General features: G+C 32.2%; 1 protein-coding gene across 1 annotated transcript in view; it reads left to right on the top strand.

Annotated features, from left to right (window-relative positions):
* The window catches only part of NAV3 (neuron navigator 3), a 304,118-nt gene that overhangs the window by 249,934 nt on the left and 34,599 nt on the right, over window positions 1-19,585 (top strand). The window contains 3 exon segments of the mRNA XM_006923778.2: window positions 3,706-3,789; window positions 11,571-11,682; window positions 18,483-18,604. Of these exon segments, the coding sequence (XP_006923840.1) occupies window positions 3,706-3,789; window positions 11,571-11,682; window positions 18,483-18,604 (318 nt within the window).

Here is a 19,585-nt window from a genome sequence, read left to right on the forward strand (position 1 = left end):
TGTATGGTCACATCATACAGTCAGCCAGGTGCCCTCTTGCCTCTCAACTGTACCTTTATGCAGCCAAGTCCGGTGGGATGCATTTGTTTGTGTTTTAATATATTTTCTTTACAAATCTCAGCCCTTAGATAATTTGGAAATGGGCATTAAAGCTACTTATTACTATCATTTTTCAAAAACATCACTAAATGAATATATAACAAAATAAAAGGTACTTTTTTTTTTTTTTTGCCTTTCAACATGTAAGTCTTTTAACCAGAAAAGTCTTGGATATTATTTTGTTTGGGATTGTATTCTATTTCTTTGCTCTATTTACTATTTTTATGTAATCTGGCAGTTACTCTTGCTTTTCTGAATCTCCTTTAAGAGAAAACTATGTTGCACATATTAACAATGGCAAACACTGAAAGGACAATTTTATACAACAAAAGAAATGTGAAACCTTATTTATGATAGTTTCAGAGTCATTTTCAGTTCATCTAACTATTGATTTTCAAATGTAAATTATTGTCTATCAATATAACCATTCATCACCATATTTATGTATAGAGTATTTTTTATTTGGTTGACAGGCTGTCACCAAATTCAAAAGGAACAAATGCAATGTAGACATTTTGCATAATGATATTTCATCTCATTGTTTAGTAGCACAATAATTCTCTTTACGTTCTATTCAGATTATGTTATGTGATTCAAAAACTAAAGATAACAAGTATTAAAAACACCTCCCATTAACCTGTATCCGGTCTTGTCTGTCATATACCTTGACAGACTTCACCTAACCCATTAGGGAATATTCATTATCATATTGGTAAAATTTTACTTTTGCATGACAATTATGCAACTGATAAAAGCAAAGCAAGAACAAAGTAAGTTATGATGAACAACCTTTCAGAAAATCGACAATTTTTTAAAAAGTTATCATTTTATAAAGTTTTTAGACAAGATATATTGTTCTATAGTTTAATCAGTTTTACTTTTTGTTTTCTCTCCATTAAGGTGACAAAGATCATCCCTGGTAGAAATATTTTCCCTTATATGCTTTTTGTACTCTTTTCTATTAATCTAATTGGCAAGGAATTCAACCTTTATTACCTTCCAAGTAAACTGACTCATGGCAACATAAATTTAAAGCAATATATCACTAATATACTTTTAACATATTTTTCATTGAGAACAATGTGACTCAAAATATTCTTTACTAACCAGTTTTTTTGTGAGTAATTAATGGAGACCAATTTTCCAAAGATTGAAAACTGACATTCTAATGATGAATATTTTACATTTTCTCATAACTTCAAAATGTAAGCAATATGTTTATATAGCATATTCTTCACAGTCTTTTTTTTTTTGTCATATTTTTAACTGCTATTGAATTGATAAAATGAGCACAGAGGTAAAGTGAAAAAATTTTCACAGTCTAACAATTAAATCTTACAGTTCTTTGGGAGAACTAAAACTTTGCAGCATTGAGTAGAATCTTGCATTTACTTTAGTAAGTTTTGACAAAGATTTTTGGCCAGCATTTTCACTATTTTCAAAGAAATTAAACGATTTTAGTTTGGGGATTTATTAACCCATTATAAGGTCATAATGGGATTATTTCTAATAGTCTAAACTGGAATCAGCACAAATGGTTATCATAGGCAAATATATTATAAATCACATAGAGCAATGCTTTACAGCAAAATTTAATCCCTGCTACATCCCATATGGGTGAATCTCAAAAGCACAATGTTAAGCAAAAGAAAACAGTAGGAAAAACCAAGCTATTATGATTCCTTTCTAATAGTTTTCAATCTAGGCAAAGCTAAAACATAGTATTTAGGGGCGTAAGCTCAGGTGGTGAAACTATAAAGAGTAGCAAAAAAGAATTACTAAAATTTTATAACAGAGGTTATCTTTGGGGAATCAAGAGGGGCCAGTAATGTGGGAGGGGAGAGGGAGGACATCTAGGGTCTTCGGATGTCCTGTTTCTTGACTTGGCTGGTTAGTGCATGAACATTCACTGTGTGCTAAACCAGTGAGCTGTACATCTTAATTTTGTTCACTTCTATATATATGTTTTTTACAATTAAAAAAGATTAAGTATAAAAGAAAGTAGACATAACCTTATGCTAATTCTCGAGGGTACTAAGTCCGATGTAATGACATTCCTTGTCATTGAAAATATTTTAAACTATAAGATACTATTCTTGTTTTTTAAAGGCAGTATTTATCCCATTAAATCTGCTAACAAATCTTTGAGTATAATTCTCAAGTTTTTGTGTGTGTATGTATGTGAGAGAGGGAGGGAGGGGGAGAGAGAGAGAGAGAGAGCAAAAGAGAGAGAGAGAAAGAGAAGGGGAGGGGGGAAAGAGGGAGGATGGAGCCAAAAAAAGAATAAAGAATTTTACTAATGGACTGAATATTAATAGATGTATTCTGTACAAATTATCTTCCTCCATATTACAGTGTCAGGAAAAGAAAGGTAGCCCAGGACAAATTTAGAGCTATGAACAAGACACCTTTGTATCATGATGCTAGGAGAAAAGACTTGTACATTCTAGCCTTTACCAATAATGGAATAAACTTCTAGCTGTTACTAATACTGGAAAAAAGTTCTAGTGCCCTAATTCCTAGGAAACCTATGATCCATTTGATAATGGGTACCTCAGCCTTTCAACTTATAAGGCGATGTATTTTAAATGATTCTTCTCATTCCCTTCTCAAAAAATTAATCTTTGGCCAAGCATTGCCAAATTTTTTCCCACACATAGTTTATTATAGACATAGATTGTAAAATATTCTATCCTTATATTCTTTTAAGGGTACGATAAAATTGATCAGTTTGAGATATCATATCTGTAGTTCTACCTCAAGCTGTAGAATAAGATTACAGCACCTCTTCATGCTTAATATTTTGTGGGTCAAGCTGTCGCAAAATGGTATGTTAATAAAAACTGGCCTATTTTAGAGTTATAATAAGATTGTCAAGTACTTAATCATAAGACTTATGGTTACGTACTGCAATATGTATACTTCTCTGAGATTTAAAATAAAACCACAAAGCCACAAAAATTAATGTTAAATAAAATATGTCCGATTATTATTTCTAGCTGGCCTATCTACAATTCCTTAGTTGAAGGGAATAGAATAGAAATAAAAGCCCTTTTATTGAAAAGAGTTTGGAAAGTGAAGACAAGTCTTTCGATTCAATTCTTTGTAAGTAGAAAATGGTAAGATAATGTTATAACTGTCAGCAGATGTCTGACACTGAAGGAGCGTATCATTATAATAGAGGAACTAACAATATCTTCAAAGGTCATCATGCAGGTATAAAAATGAGGAACATTTGTCCATTGACAATTGCAGTGACCTCTGCTTGGGCTTTGAGTCTAAAAATTCGGCAACTCAGAACTTTATTCAGTATTTTATGTGTCAAATTCTCTATGATGTACAAGTTAGAAGGTGTTATTATTTGCAAAATACCATCCCCTTTCAGAAAATGAATTCACATTAAATGTCAAGAGACTGAAACACCAATTTTAAGCTGAAGTTTAGCAATGACAAATGAAGATTTTTGTTAATGGAGACGCACCATGATAGTCATAGTATTTAAAGAGTTAGAACACCTGAAATTAAACATTTTGTAAAGTGAAGCATTTTCATCCTTCCATATAAGGTTCAAACATTTAAAAAGTGTTCCTTCCATTTTGTTCACAGGCTCACCTTGTAGCAGCCTTTGAAAAGAGTTTAGGGAATATGACCGGCCGACTGCAGAGTCTAACCATGACAGCAGAACAAAAGGTATGTTCAGGAATTGCCACTGAGGCTTGAAATAAGACAGCTAATAGGATGTTTTAAACACTACCTGAGATACAGCTCCTTAAAAATAATATTACAGAGCATTCATTCTATACTAAGTTGGAACAATAAGATAATGCCTTTTCAGATTTTAATTTAAGGACTTATTCAGATTAATCCATATTGGAACACACACACACAATATATATACACAAATATACAGTTTTTTTAGGCAATCTATTATTTTACTTCTGACTGTAATGATTAAAAGAATACCAGATGTTAACAAAGAAATAATTGTATAGGAGAAGAATTAGAATGTTCTAGGAACAATTTGTTATGCAGTTGACAAGAATTGCGCTCTGACAAAAAGTGATCACAAACACATGATCTATAAGCCATGCAGAAAGCCAATGGCCGAGATACCCATGAAGAAGTCTTAGAACAGATGTTAGGACTCTACAAAGTGAGGGCTTTAAGTTACAGCTACTATGGGACAAGGGACAATCCTGTGTTATTTTGAAGTAAAAAGGACCAGTTGGCACCTGAAGGAGCTGTCTTTGAAGTAAGGTTAAATTATAACAAAAGCTTTAAAGTACATGTGAAGTGTTTTATGAAGTTGAAGAAGGAATATTAAAAAGAAAGAAACAGAGAATTTAGTTTACAAAAGCAGAAGTAATCAAAAAGGTCAACACTGCCTAGAAACAATCTGGACACTTTCCATATGATGACTGCTAACTTACTCGCTGCCATTAGTTTGGTGGCTCTAACTTGAGTCCTTGGATTGTTGTCAGAGATGGATAAGTCTCTAAAATTATATAGAAATATTTGTAAAAACTGCATATGTGCATAATATAAGCAGATGGCTACAGTTTTCATCTAATTCTCAGAAATTCATAATCGAAAGGGTTTTGGATATTTTCAGAATCACTACCTATATCCATCTATAGGGATGGCTTTGATTTTCTCTTCAGTTCTGTAAAGTATGTCATTAGCTTTAAAGAACTAGTCTGTATTACCAAATTTTGTTAGCTTACCATTTTTTTAAGTTAAACAAAACTGAATAAACAGCTCAATTAAATGAAAAGAGAAAATCGAACAGTCCCATAATTGCCTGGTCTACTTAACAAACTGTATTCTATTTGCCCTTATTGTCTAGTCTCTTATTTCATAGATTTCTCCTGTCCATGAAAGAGAACACTATCCATCCTTGCCAAACCTCTTCTGGAAAGGAAGACAACAATTTCTTTTGAGTGCATAAATTTAATCTTAATATTTTAGGGTGGGCAAGGGGTTCAGTTTACCCACTTCACTAGGTAATGTAAGAACTCAGCAAACAGCATGACAAGGACTTTTAGTGCAGCCGAATAAGAAAGAATATAAACAGGAGACTAGTAGGCTTGAATGTGAATCTCAGAGGAGTCTTTCCAGAGCTGTGGAATTTTCCTTTTCTGACTCTCGAAATCATCATTTTAAAATCATCATTTATAACAACTACCTTGTGGAATCATTTTGAGGAATAAGTAAGGTACTATAATAATGTCATGTGCAGTGGATAGTCAAGAAAGGTTACCTTCGTTTACATTTTGCTACTTTTTTTTCTTAAAAAATATAAGATAAATTCATCATTGGCCATATGCCATATGCCAGGCATATGCCATATGGCCAGCATATTGCTAGAAATCATGGTTAGTATTTAAGTCTCAATCTCTTTAAGAAGTCAAAAATAATGTATTTTTGCAACCCCTCTCCATATTTCCCTTAATTCTTTTATTTGTGAGTAAAAAGCTCATAGAAATTGGGAAAAAATATGCTTGCTTATTAATTTATAGTGCCTATGAATAATACCTGAATATTTTAAATATATCTCCATAATACAAGGAATTTCATCATTATGTGCACATTATTCTTAAAGTAACATTCCTAAATTTATTAAATTTTCTCAAAAGAAATCATGTCTGAAATTGCCCTTGCCATTTTTTTAACTGATTGCTCTTCTAATTGCAAGCTGTACACACACAACAATAAACTAGTAACTAGTTTTTTTTTAATTAATCTGAGATTTATAACTTGCCTATTTTAAAGTGGTTTTGAAATTCTTATAAAATTAATTGCAATATGCTATAGCACAATTCAATGACAGAGTCTAGTGAAATCCAGAAGAATGTATTTGAGCCTGTGTAATTACTACCACAAAGCACTGAACTGAGTTGAATGTCAAGGACGCTGAGGCACAAAGGAGGTCTGCTTGGAATGTTTAGTACTCATTTTCTGACCAGAAGAGCATAATTTAGATTGAAGAGACAAGCTTTTTGGTACTGAATTCGAGAACAAATTTATTGTAAAGTTTCTAAAATTGAGGTCATGGAATAACAAAAGACAAAATCACTGTTCAAATAGATATTTCTCTAAAAGCTGAGAGTATAACATTTAATCATATTTCAGTAAAGCCATTTCTTTGGAGAGCTGAGATAAAAGGGTATATTGCTCTCTAGTGATCCAACAATCCTGGGGAAAAGATTAGAGAGACTGCAGAGCAGAGGTTTTGAAACTCTGTTCCTGGAGTTGCAAGGCTCATTTGTCCATTTAGTCATTCACCAAAGTTATATTGAATTTCTACTCTGAGATACTGTTCCAGCTACTGAGAATTCAGTATATGTGTGTGTGTGTGTGTGTGTATACACACACACACACACACACACACACATTTGTGTGTATATATGTGTGCATATATATATATGTATGTGTATGTATATATATACACACACACACACACACACACACACATTGTTTATATCCTAGTTTATAACTGGTTACAATAGGAAATAGAGTTTATATTCTAGTAGGTAACAGATTAGGATAAAAATATAGTTAAAACATAGGATTTCAGGTGACAATAAGCACCACTGAAAAATTTAAAGCTGAGAATAAGCACATTGGAAAGCTAGGTGGGATGCTAAGACATAACAAACCAAAGGCAAAGGTGGTTACCTATTCTTGGTTACATACTTAACAGAAAAACTAAACTAGGACTCAATCCAAGTTTTCTGACTTCTTCTGGCTTCAACATGTAATTTTCAACAATCATATGGCATTAATAGTCTAAAAACTATATCAAAACTCTAGTTTCATTTATAGACCAAATCATTCCGCAAGATAGTGTCCTAAAATTGTTCCTTGATTCCAGAAGCCAAATCACATTGATTCTCTTGCCAAATTTATGTGCCAGAACACTGCTTTTATACACTTATAGCCTGGTGAGAAAGCAAAATACATGTACGAATAACTCAGGAAGCAGAACATTTTATACAACAGTATGATGTCCTGAGCGTTCCCAAAGGGGACCATTGCATTTTCACTCTGGTTTCAGAACAGAGGTGGCACAGAAGAGACTCAGACTCTGGGAAGATGAAGAAAATTAATTCAGGGGGAATAGAGGACTGTGCATCATAGAAGAAGGAGCACCATGAGGAATGAGCAGCAAGGAGTGAAATTATTGGAGACAGAGAAAAAGAAGGATATGGAGAGAAATGTGAAACTAAGGCTAGAAAGATGTCTAAAGAATCTGGTCCTCGAAAACAATGAACCATTCAAAGGTTTTTGACCCTGGACTAACATGATAAAAGTTAGTTAATGAAGATCAACCTAGCAACATTTCCCAATAGTTTAACTACATTCCCAATAGCCACTAAAAGTCCACATGTTATATACTAGTAAGTCTATAAATAAGATAATTGTCATTAATGCTAGCTAGAGGGTGAAATTACCTCTAGAAATCGTCCTATATCTAAAGTAAGCTTCGACAGATTGTGATAGTGACATAGAGTGATCAAGAATTTTACCTGAGTTTCATTTTCTTATCCCTTTACCAGCACTTCTCCACCAAGATTCTTTGAGAGAATTAAGACCTGATGCCCTGAGGCTTCTATTATATGTAATGAAATAACTTCTTTTCTTTGTATCTAAAGGAGTATTAGATGTGTACCATCCTGGTCAAAATTGAAAACATGTCACTCAAATTATTGTTTAGAGCTTTATTTTCCTATAGAATACTGGATGACAAAGGTGGAAATACAAGTCAACACAATGGCAAGAATTCCTCAAATCTATATTTTTATGATTTACAAATCTGCATTTTTATAGAACTACTGCTAATTTTTTCCAGATGTACTAAAGCTGTCCTCATTGATAATTAGAAGACTTTCATATCAGTTTCCTTATAGCTGTTGTGCCAGAAATAATTGCAGCATATATTAAGATAGACTAGGTGAGTCTTGTTGGAAGGTCGGAGCATGACAGAAGAATATCTTTTTGTATGAGAGCTGGAGCTCAGAGTGACACTTATGCTAACTACAAAGTCTAGGATTTGCTCATTGTTATCTCTGTGAAACAAACCACTTTTTCTTTTTTTGGTCAACTAGATAAATAGAAACTTAAACCTTAAAAATGAGAAAATTAAAGCCAAGTCTCTGGAAGTAGAAAAAGTAGAAACTAAAATTTCAGTAGTTGAACTGAATCTTTATGTTAATTCCTCCCAGTTCAAATTAAAATACTTTTTATCTAGAAGTGTTTTTTAAAAAATGTATTAGTAGAGTCAGAAATATATTGATTAGCCTTTTAGGGCATGGGATAATTTGAATCTATAAGTTACTTATGGATTTCAGTCACTTACACTACTGGGATTTGGTGAATTTAGTTTATTTAGCTAGAACCAGGGCTAGCCAGATTTTTTTAGTAGAAAAATTGATAATATTTCAAGGCATGTACAAAGGGGTGGGGCTGCAATGTATTCAAAGAAACTAGTTAATGTAATATTAACTCAGTGTCAATGTGAGGAAGCAAAAGACAGGTTTAGTGGAAATTTTTAAGAGCTTAGAAGGGCAAATTGATGATGAGATTAGTTAGCAAGTTTGTGAGATTCTCAGCAAGTTCTGTGTCCAGGAGAAATTTGGAAAGAGGTCAGATATAGTTAGGAAATTAGATTGGAAAGAACATCAAGCAAGGGTAGTTTTTGATAATTTTTGATAATTTTATTTTGAAGCATTTCAAGTCTGGCCTCGATAACTTGTTTAACCTCAGAGATATGTACAAAGCAGAAGTACTGACTCTACCTAGCTTCTTTTATATAAGAAATCTAATGGAAAATGGGTATCTTACAAAGTCAGTAGGCGTTTGGGGCATAATTATCTTGACTGGCTCATTGTAGGTAAATGAAATTTTATTTTCAGTTCCCAGGTTTTAAAATACCACTTGGCCTTTAAGAATGAGGAAGATGTTTAAAGCAAAGGGAAAAATCATATGGAAAATTCAGAGAAAGAGATGATTCTAATTTCAGTGATGGTGAAGATGAAATAAGAAAGAAGGAATTTTTGCATAAGCGGAGAGATAACTAGTTCAGGCTTCAAAACATTTTCAATTTAGAACTTAACTATATTTTTATTAAAGACTATGGAATATTTTATAGGTGCTTGTTTATACTTATAATGCTCTCCTAAAAAACTACTAATATGAATTTGGCTAAACTAACATTTTCATGGATGATTTTCCCAAGTTATATAATATATTTCTTATCTAGTTATCCTTCATTTGTGCTTATTGTGTCAAACTGTATAACAACTGACCTACTAATACTAAAGATACGTAATATGAGAAAGTGATCATTCTTCTATCTCATACTAAGCACAATTTTCTGAAAAAGAAATACTACCTGAACATTCCACTTCTTATCTTTTTCAAAAGTTTCTGGAAGAGATTTCTCTAGACAAGATTAAATTTTAACACTGAAATGTCAGCTAACTCATAAAATTAAAAAGAATTTTTTAGATATTTGCATGAGATCCCATTTCCTTTTTTCCTCTTTAAACTGAAAGACAATGTTTTAGCAGATTTATAATTCACAGTACAAGCACTATTGATTTTAAATTCAAGAATGAAAATCTGAATTTTGGTAAAATTTAAAATCCCAGTCTATATGTTGTAAGTTAGTACTTAAATTATGTGATTTATTAAGTATAGATATCTTTTATAAAGGCGTCATAGACATCCTTTTGTGAATAAATTTCTGGTAAAAGCAGAATGAATTTTTAGTAAATATTTTATCTCTTGGAGGATTTAGTTTAAATGGAGAGTAAATTAAATTTTGGCAAACATATCTATTACCTGTTTGGTAAGGATAGAATATAGATAGAACATGGAGAGACTGAGAAATTATGAATTGGATCTGAATTTGGCGTTATGACATTGGAAACTTTCCACAAACATCATCTTTTTATTTTTGATAAATAAATGCAAATGAAATTACAGTCAAGAATTTGAAGATTCCCTTATGAATCTAGGAGGTTGTACTGATTTTTCTTTATGAGAGTCTTTGACTATTAAGCTATTAGAAGTCTATAAAAGAGTTCATTTAAAAAAAAAAATCGGTCATATGTTAGGAATATGTCAGCTATCTAATGAAAATAGTTATAGTATATGCCAAGTATCATTCCAAACTTGGATATCATTTCAATTAGCATTGTCTATCTTTAAAAAAAAAAAGTGAAAGGTTAGTCACTGGACATTCTCATATATGAAACAGTTTCCTGCAAAGGTAGTTGTCATAATCCTACTGTTTTTTGTATATTCTGGAAGATACAGAGAAAGGATAAACTGTACTGTGGAATGAAGAGCCCAAGCATGATTCTTTGGCTTTCTGCCAAAGATGCTAGAGAAAATCGTGAATGACAAATAGAGTACCAAGGAATTCTTCCGCTAAGAGGCTGACAAGGATTCTAATTTTTAGGATTGCCACCACTACCAAGAAGGTTACTTCTTGTTTTTGAGCTCCTGATGGAAATATTGCCTATGCTGAAAAAGCACTCTCATTCTTTATATTATTATTATTATTTGTAGTTGTTGTTGTATCTTCCTCATGGTAAGTAATTTCTGGTAAAATCACTTACTTAAATAATGGAGAAAGATCAAATATATATGAGGATTTTCATCAAATATATATGAGGACATATCTTAAAATTACCCTAAATTCAATAAGAAAATAGATATTTTATAAAAATTTGATTTCTAAGCTTTTTTTTGTAATTTAACTATTATTTAAGGACTATATTACATATATTTCTATTCTTTTTTTTTTTTAATTCCTGTATTGCTTTGGCTTGGTGAAATTGGGTCTACATACTAGGAATTTTACTGGATAAAAAGTATCAGGATCTAAAATGACCTTGATATGCCAGCAGAATTGAATAAGATTACATTGAATAGGAGTAAGTTATGGATAAGTTCCAGGTTTTATACTCGAATAAAAAGAATTTATTTCCCAAGTATACAATAAATGAGACAAAATTTGAAATTGCTTATTTGACAAAACTTCAGGGTTTCCAGTTGACACTAAATGCAATATGATGCACCAATGTGATGCTGATATCTAACTAGGTAATGAAAACATAGGTAGTATTAATAAATCTGGTATAAAATGAGCAATGTGGTTTCTTGCTTTTACATTGTACTGATGAGCACTGGGTGCCACCCTTTGAAAAGAATAAGGACTATTCAGATCATATTTATAAGAGAATAACCAAGAATTTTTTTAAAATTCTGCTTTACATTTAGCAAAGTAAGTTGTTAGATACAACTTGGCACGGCTGGCCTGGCATCCAGGTCTCCCAGGACGCCAGCACTGCACAAAATCAAACCCATCTGATGGTAAATTTTGAACAACAGGGACATTTTATTTTTCTCTCTAGGTATTAAAGCTTTATTAAAGCTTCTAAATTCTATTTGCTTCACAGGAGTCTGAACTTATAGAACTAAGAGAAACCATCGAGATGCTGAAGGCCCAGAATTCTGCTGCCCAGGCAGCCATTCAGGGAGCACTGAATGGTCCAGACCACCCTCCCAAAGGTATATTTAGAAATACTGCCGTTTCGTATCATTATAATAGTCATCTATTTTATCTACTAATTGGAGCAAAGCTGCTTTTACTCAGTGAAGCTGCCTTTTATAATGAGTAAGTCGGCACTAATACAGTCAGAATCCCAGAATTTAAAAACGATAGCTTTCATTAAGAAATAAATGTTAAATTGACCTTAAGAATTTGCTTCTATTATATACACATTTCTCTTCACTTGATTTGGTAAAGGTAGGGATGGGGTCTTGGATAATGCATTCATATCTGACTTCAAGCAAAACAAACCCAGTTAAGAGGATGAAAATCCAGATCTGTATAAAAAATAAAATAACCAATATGGTGAAATACAAAGTAGGGTATGGGGAGGAACTTGTCCTAGAAAATAAAATGATACTCTTCTTGTAGAAAATTTTAAACCAGTAAGAAAATGGACTGAAAGTTGGTCTCCTTTTCATGTTTACTGTGCTTCAACAATTCTAAACAATAACAAAATAATATTCTCTGCCACCATCTCTACCTGCTAGCTTGCCACTGAAGAATGCTCTGTATTAATGTCTTGACATCTTTTTTTATACATAAATTCTACTTATTCATGTTCTAACTCTTTTCAATAGCATTCAATATGTTCACCTCTTTATCAGCTTAAAAATGCTTTCCTAAACCCTGAATGCCTATCATCTCTCTTCCCTTTCCAAATGAATTCAGGAAAAGTTTTATAGAATTTTTCAATGTCTTCGGCAGACAGTCACACTTCAGACCACTGGAGTGTTGCCTCTCTTTTCACCACTCCGCCAAAACTGTTCCCCCTAGGGTCAATAATGACCGATATGACACTAAATTCAATACAACATTTAAAATTCTTATTCTATTTGATATGGAAACAGCATTTGATACTGATATCTATTCCTTCCTCCTTGAAACATTCATTTGTTCTAATGTTCTTGACATCCACATTCTTAGTTTTTCTTCTGCTCTTTTGAAATTTCTTTCAAAGTTTCTTTTGCATTTGTATCCATCTGTTAAATGTTAATTCTTAGAACCCAGTCCTAATCTTTCTTCTGTTATGATTTTTACATTATCTTCATTCTATCTAAAATTCTGTACAAACTCACCTACTACTCTAACTTTAATTATCATTTATGTGCTGATAACTGTCAAATCTCTCTCTCTAGGCCAGGCTTGTCTCTTGAGTTACAGATCTGTATATCCAGCTGCCAAAGAGGGAACTTCATTTGGTTATCTTTGGATGTCTGTCACCTTAAACTTAATGTCTCCAAATCTGAACTTGTCATCTTCCCTCTCAGACCTGCTTTGCTTTCAATGTTCCTTGCCTCAGTAAGTGGCACCTTCATCTACATGTCATTTATAAATCCTCCTCTCCTCACTCAATAAATCACCAAATTCTGTTGATTTCATCTCTTAAATATCTCTTGGATCTATTCCCTTTTCTCTGATCCTACTATCAACATCCCTAATCTCTTCCCTGAATCACGACCAGGAACTCTTAAAGCCTTCTTGCCCTTCATCTTATACCACTTTATATCATCCTTTACACTGAAACTAGAGCAATTGTCCAACAGCATATATCTCATATCGCCTTTAGGATGAAATACAAAGTCCTTAACCTGACATATTCTCTCTTTATCAGCTTCATTTATTCAACAAATATCTATTGATTACCCTGTGATACACACTGTTACAGACCTTATAGTTCATATTTCAACTACTTTGCACTTTCAGTTCTTCAAAAGTCACTGAAACTAGAGCAATTGTCCAACAGCCTATATCTCATATTGCCTTTAGGATGAAATACAAAGTCCTTAACCTGACATATTCTCTCTTTGTCAGCTTCATTTATTCGACAAATATCTATTGGTTACCCTGTGATACACACTGTTACAGACCTTATAGTTCATATTTCAACTACTTTGCACTTTCAGTTCTTCAAAAGTTCTTTATATATTCTGTGAATTCTAGTTGGAATTTTCTACCCCGTTTGCTCAGCGTTAAAAGTTTTTCAGACCTTACAAGAATTAGCCTAAATATGCCTCCTCAACTTCAAACTGCATGAGGTTCCCTTGTGATGTTTCTGGAAATAATTGCACTTCACCTATTAAAATTTGCATTTTACTTTGGTGCCTTAATTTATTTAATGTTCTGCCTTTCCTGATCTATGGTAGAATTTTTTTTTTTTAATCTTAATGACTGTGATGATGTCTTACACAAAAAGGGGCTTATTCAAATTTTATAGAAAAAGAAAAATATAATTTTAAAAACATTTGAATTAAAATTTTAGGAAAACAATTATAGAAAGTGAGATATACTTAAAACGAAGGACAGACTATTTCTCTAGGGGCTACTTCTCTTAAGAATTTAGCAACTTTCCATGTGGGGGAGTTGATTTATATGCTGCATGGAAAATTACTGCATATTTAAAGCTTATCTTAGAGCTATAATAAAGCAGCTTATGTTCTAAATCTTCATGTTGTAAATAGGTGCAGAAGGGATTTAAAAAGGCTTAATCCTTTCTTCAAAACAGTACAAGTCACTGAAGTAAAACTTTCCGGAAGGATTCTTTTTATCTTGGGCAACAGGTAGCTTAATATATCTACTGGAATTAAAAAATAGGAATTCCTTTGCTCAGAAATGTGGAAGGGATGCCTACAGTAAACAAAATGATAACAGTTAATATTCAAATTGGTCACGAAAGATTAAAAAACAATTTTAGAAGATTTAAAACTAACAAAAACAAGTAATTATAAAGAGTTGCATGTATATAGAATATTTAGATTGTGTTTCTGTAATATTAAAACTCAATATTAACTTCAGTGAACACAAACTGATCCTTAATATATTGACTATTGACATAACATAGAGAAAATAAACAGTCAGTTGGACTTATGTATCTTTCCATGGGTTACTAAGGTGATTTTATAGGCTATAAATTTGTATTCTGAGATAATATTGGAATTTGATTGTTGAGACCTTTAAAATATTTATGTCAGGTAAATTTTTAACATATAACCTTAAGATACATATTTGAAGTGAAGCAGCACTTTATTATAGACATATGAAACTGTGGCAAAATAACATAGCAATTTATTAATTAACTTTCTACCTTATATCTATGCATTATATTTATTGATAAAGCCTGATAAATAATGGCAGTCTATAATAGAATAAATTTATTTATTTATCCACAAACATTTGAGCATGTATGAGGCACTCCATTTGATCTTGAAATTCAAAGATACAGAAGCAGGGAGTCTCTGTACTCAAAGGCTCACATTCTACTTCAACAAAAGGTAATTTTTGTACATTATGTAAAACAATTATGCATTATAATAAAAAATAATGACTATAAGGCTGAAAGATAAAGGTGACAGAAAATTTATTTCAATTTTTCAAAATCTGTTGCTTTTTGTCACTACCTCTGTGCATAAATGTGGAATAGTTGTTCCTTAAGACATATCAAGTACAATTTGACAAAGCATGTATTAAATTGCTGTCAGTAGTAAATATGTTAAGCAAACATAATTGTGTCGAATGACTAATAAGAATAAATATATTCAACAAGTATTTATTGATCCCCTACTTACATGCTATACTCTCTGTACAAGGTCCTGAATATAAAATGGTAAACAAAATAGACATAGTCTTTGTCTCCATCAATTTTCTGTCTGTAGGAGAACAGAAGATAAATGATTATTGTGATTGTTGGTGTAGCTGAACGTGTATACCGAAATAGTTTTAACTTCTAAAATTGACAAGAATAATTATTGGAGAAAGCAAAGGCACCAGAGAACCTACTAGGGGCAGCATAGTCAGGAAAGGCTTTTCTAAGATAGCAACACTTAAGGGGAGATCTAAGTACTAATCATCAAGTCATATTGTAAATATTGAGAGAGGAGCATTCAAGAAGGGTCTTGAGACAGAAAATAGATTGGTGCCTTTATGGAATTCATACAAGGAAGGTAATAAGCAAAGGTAAAATAAGTAGAACCAGGTTGGAGAGATACATAGTGACCATTGTTACTGAGGGACTTTTAGGCCATATTTAGGAGCTGAAATGTTTTTTATTTTTATTAAAATGGGAATGTATTAAAATGTCTTACGTGAGGGAGTGATGATAAAGTTTTTTTTAAAAAAGAGTTCTTTAACTACTATTTGTAGAATGGTTTGAAGGTGAGTAAACTGGACAGCTATTCTTGCTGTGGATCAGGTAAGTGATGGTGGTAATTTGAACTGGGGCAGTGGTGGTACAAAGAGGGGGAGGTGGAAAATGAATGTATGAACAAACACATAACTGAAATATGTTTAAAATAATCTCTGTTCATTCAGATTGTTGATATTCAGCCATTCTTTACTGAACTCTATGATGTTCCATGTACTGAATCAAATACTTATAAGCACTAGGTAGGAATTAATAAAGTAAAATGTATTCTCTTCATTCCATGATATTATTGAAATTATGCCTTTGCTAGTCTTTGTCAGAAATACAGTCATAGTTGAACATAACTGATACCTCCAAGGACTACTTTTGACCCGGGATAAGTATTTACCTATCTTTTTAAAATTGGAGATTAATCAAAATCAAGTACAGTTAATTAATTCTGGACATAATAAAAACTCTGGAATACTTTAATACTTAATACATCTGCTCTATGTGTGAAAGTCAGTTATTAGAGAAAAACTGCAAATACTACATCTTGTTCAGAAAAGCTTATAGCCAACCACAGCAGAAATTTAAAACACAAATAAATACCTACACATATTTTTCTATTGATTATTTGTATAAATTCCACATTAATTGAGTAAGAGATACTTATGGTTCTTATTGTTGACTTAAAACATATATCTTGATTTAGCTTTTGGCATTGGTAATGATTTGGCATGCCAAAAAGTAAATATTCTAATTATATTTAAAAATACTTTTAAGAGACCAAACCCTAGGGATTCTGAAAAAATAGCTCTATTTTTTTCTCTCTTATAAAATTCATCAGCATGTTATTATCTTAATGGAAAAATTAAAGTGCTGATCGGTATGTATGTATATGAGTGTAAGGATCGAGATATGTGTACACATATTACATACCTACATGTATACTTATTTATTATATGTTTTGAAAGTAGCCAGTTACAGTGTCATTGTCATGGGTCATTTCATTGATAAATAAATCAGTCAACCTAAAAGATTTGGTTTTATACTATTATTTTTATGAAAACTTTTTGAAAGTTATATAGTAATTTTCAACATCTTATAAATTTCGCTGAGATTTTTTGCTTGGCTAATCTACATTGATGCCAATTATTTTTTTAATTAAATTTATTGGGATGACATCGGTTAATAAAATTATATAGTTTTCAAGTACATAATTCAATAATACACCATATGTATATTGCACTGTGTGTTCACCACCCAAAGTTAAATTTCTTTCCGTCACCATATCTTTGCAAATGGCAGTATTTCATCTTTTCTTATGAATGAGTAATATTCCATTGTATATATGTACCACATCTTTATCCAGTCATCTATCGATGTCCATGTCTTGGACATCGTGAATAATGCTACAGTGAACATCGGGGTGCATATAGCATTGATGCCAATTAAATATAGCAATAGAAATAGCCTAAAAGCAGATTTGACCTTAAAAATAACTTTATAAACTATTAGTGTCTTCACTAACACTTAATATCAGTTCACTGTAAATAAATAAATTTTCAAGTTTAAAATTAATTTTAATAAGTATAAATAAATCTTACAAGCTGATCGTATGAAGTAAGTGAATATCTTCAACAGTGATTTAATATAAAATGCTGTTCTCTTCAAAATATGTAACTAAAGAAACACTACATGCTTTTTAGAAATAGAGAGAGGCCATATACATGGCAGTTTACATAGGAAACTTTAGGATAGTCCAGGTCTCTCTGGTTGTCTCCACTGGTTTTCAGCTCTGTGACTATGGGGAAATTACATTTAGTGAATTAACTCATTTCAATGGTTTACTTTATGATTAAAATTAGGTATTCCCAGGGCAGAGTAAGCACATACTAAAAGTTAGCTTTATTATTACTTGTTGTTATGTTACTATTTTTACTATTCTAAGCCATCAGTAGGAATTGGTGGTATGATGGAAGAATTGCCCTGTCTTAAATATGTTTTCTGTTTAATGAGCAAATGCAGTCTACCCAGACTCTTTCTCTTAAGGGTCTTCCCCTCATTGGCTCTTTGACCTTGATCAAGGTACTTCTTTGCACTTTAGTTCCTCATCAGTGAGATGACGTGCTTAGATAACTTACAAGGTTTGTTTTGGCTCTAACATGGTATGATTATATGAAATGGAAAGCTAATATATTTGGCTTCAGTAACTTTATTCAAAGCACAAATATTAAAAAAAAAAAACAATTAATTCTCATGCTATTATGAGTTTCCATTAACTCCATGGAACTAATCATTTGAAATAAACATTTTAGAAGTGTAGTTTGATCCAGGTATTCAATAGAAATCACTAGCATAGCATTTCATTTTTGGACAAAACTCAGAACTCATTAAACCACCAGTGCTACAGACTCATATGAGATACCCATTGAATCTTAATACAGATAACTCTGTTAATTAAAGCAGATATGGGTGTACTTTATTAAACTTATAAAACCAAAACTGCATTGAAATGATCTGTACAAAACCATGTTGACTTTTATTTTAAGACTTTCTCTCAGAAAGCCTAAAAGTCTAATTTGTTCAAATTGAAAGTCTTTATGAGCAAGTGTGATGCTTTCTATCTGTTGTTAGATCTCCGCATCAGAAGACAGCATTCCTCTGAAAGTGTTTCTAGTATCAACAGTGCCACAAGCCATTCCAGCATTGGCAGTGGTAATGATGCTGACTCCAAGAAAAAGAAGAAGAAAAACTGGGTAAGCCATCATTCATCCAATTCTGAAATGTATTATTGCACAATGAGTCAGGCTTTTTCCTTTGGGGCTTTAGCCATCTGCAGCAGTTTACAAAGAGTCTCATTCAAGTGACTGGCATCTCCAATGGGGCACTCACTGCCAAAATTAAGGTGTTAATGGTGTTGAAAAGCACGTGTTTTAGAGTTGGTACTGAACATGGGTTTGAATCCCACCTCTCCCACTTGCTGCTTGGATCTTTGTCAGGTTACTTCACCTTTTGGGGGAGCCTAAATTTTCTCATCTGCAAAAACAGGGTAATTAATACTGACTTTATAGAATTGTAAAGAAAAGTAAGATAACATCTGTAAAGAGATGACTTAGAGCAGGGATTTATTGTGCAGATAAAGAAGAAGAAAAAGATGATGACATGATGATGATAATGATGATGATCATGATGATGATGGTAACATAATGACAGTAATAGCGCAGTGATGGTGGTGATGATGATGATGATAGAGGAAGAGAAGAAATCGAGTTGGTAAAAGGGAAACAAGAGACCTTGAAAGTCTCCCCACCCCTCACATCAACAGGGCTTATAGTGAGCATAAAGTTTTAGGTCGTTAAGAAATCAACTATGTTAATGTCTGTTTTATTCTTTACCAAGAGAATATAGCAGGAATCTAAAAATGTGCTTTAACAGAACTGTGCTTTAAGTTTGCTAGAGAGATAATCTATGATAATATTAAGCAATTGCAAAAGAACCTAGGGGAAGATGCTATCACTGCAAAATTTTTAAAAACGATGAAGTAAAGGATTTCTTTTAATACCATGAAACAAAGGTAGATTTTAAATAAATACAACTCTTGATGAAATCCAAAACATAACTATCAGAGGATTTTACTGGAGTGCCTTCTATAAATAATGAAAGATACCTTTTTGTTTTAAAAAATGTTTATGCAGGTAATATTTTAAAATACTGATCAGCCTTCATTCCCTTGATTT

Source organism: Pteropus alecto, unplaced genomic scaffold (genome assembly GCF_000325575.1).
Source record: "Pteropus alecto unplaced genomic scaffold, ASM32557v1 scaffold76, whole genome shotgun sequence".
Classification (NCBI taxonomy): Eukaryota; Metazoa; Chordata; class Mammalia; order Chiroptera; family Pteropodidae; genus Pteropus; species Pteropus alecto.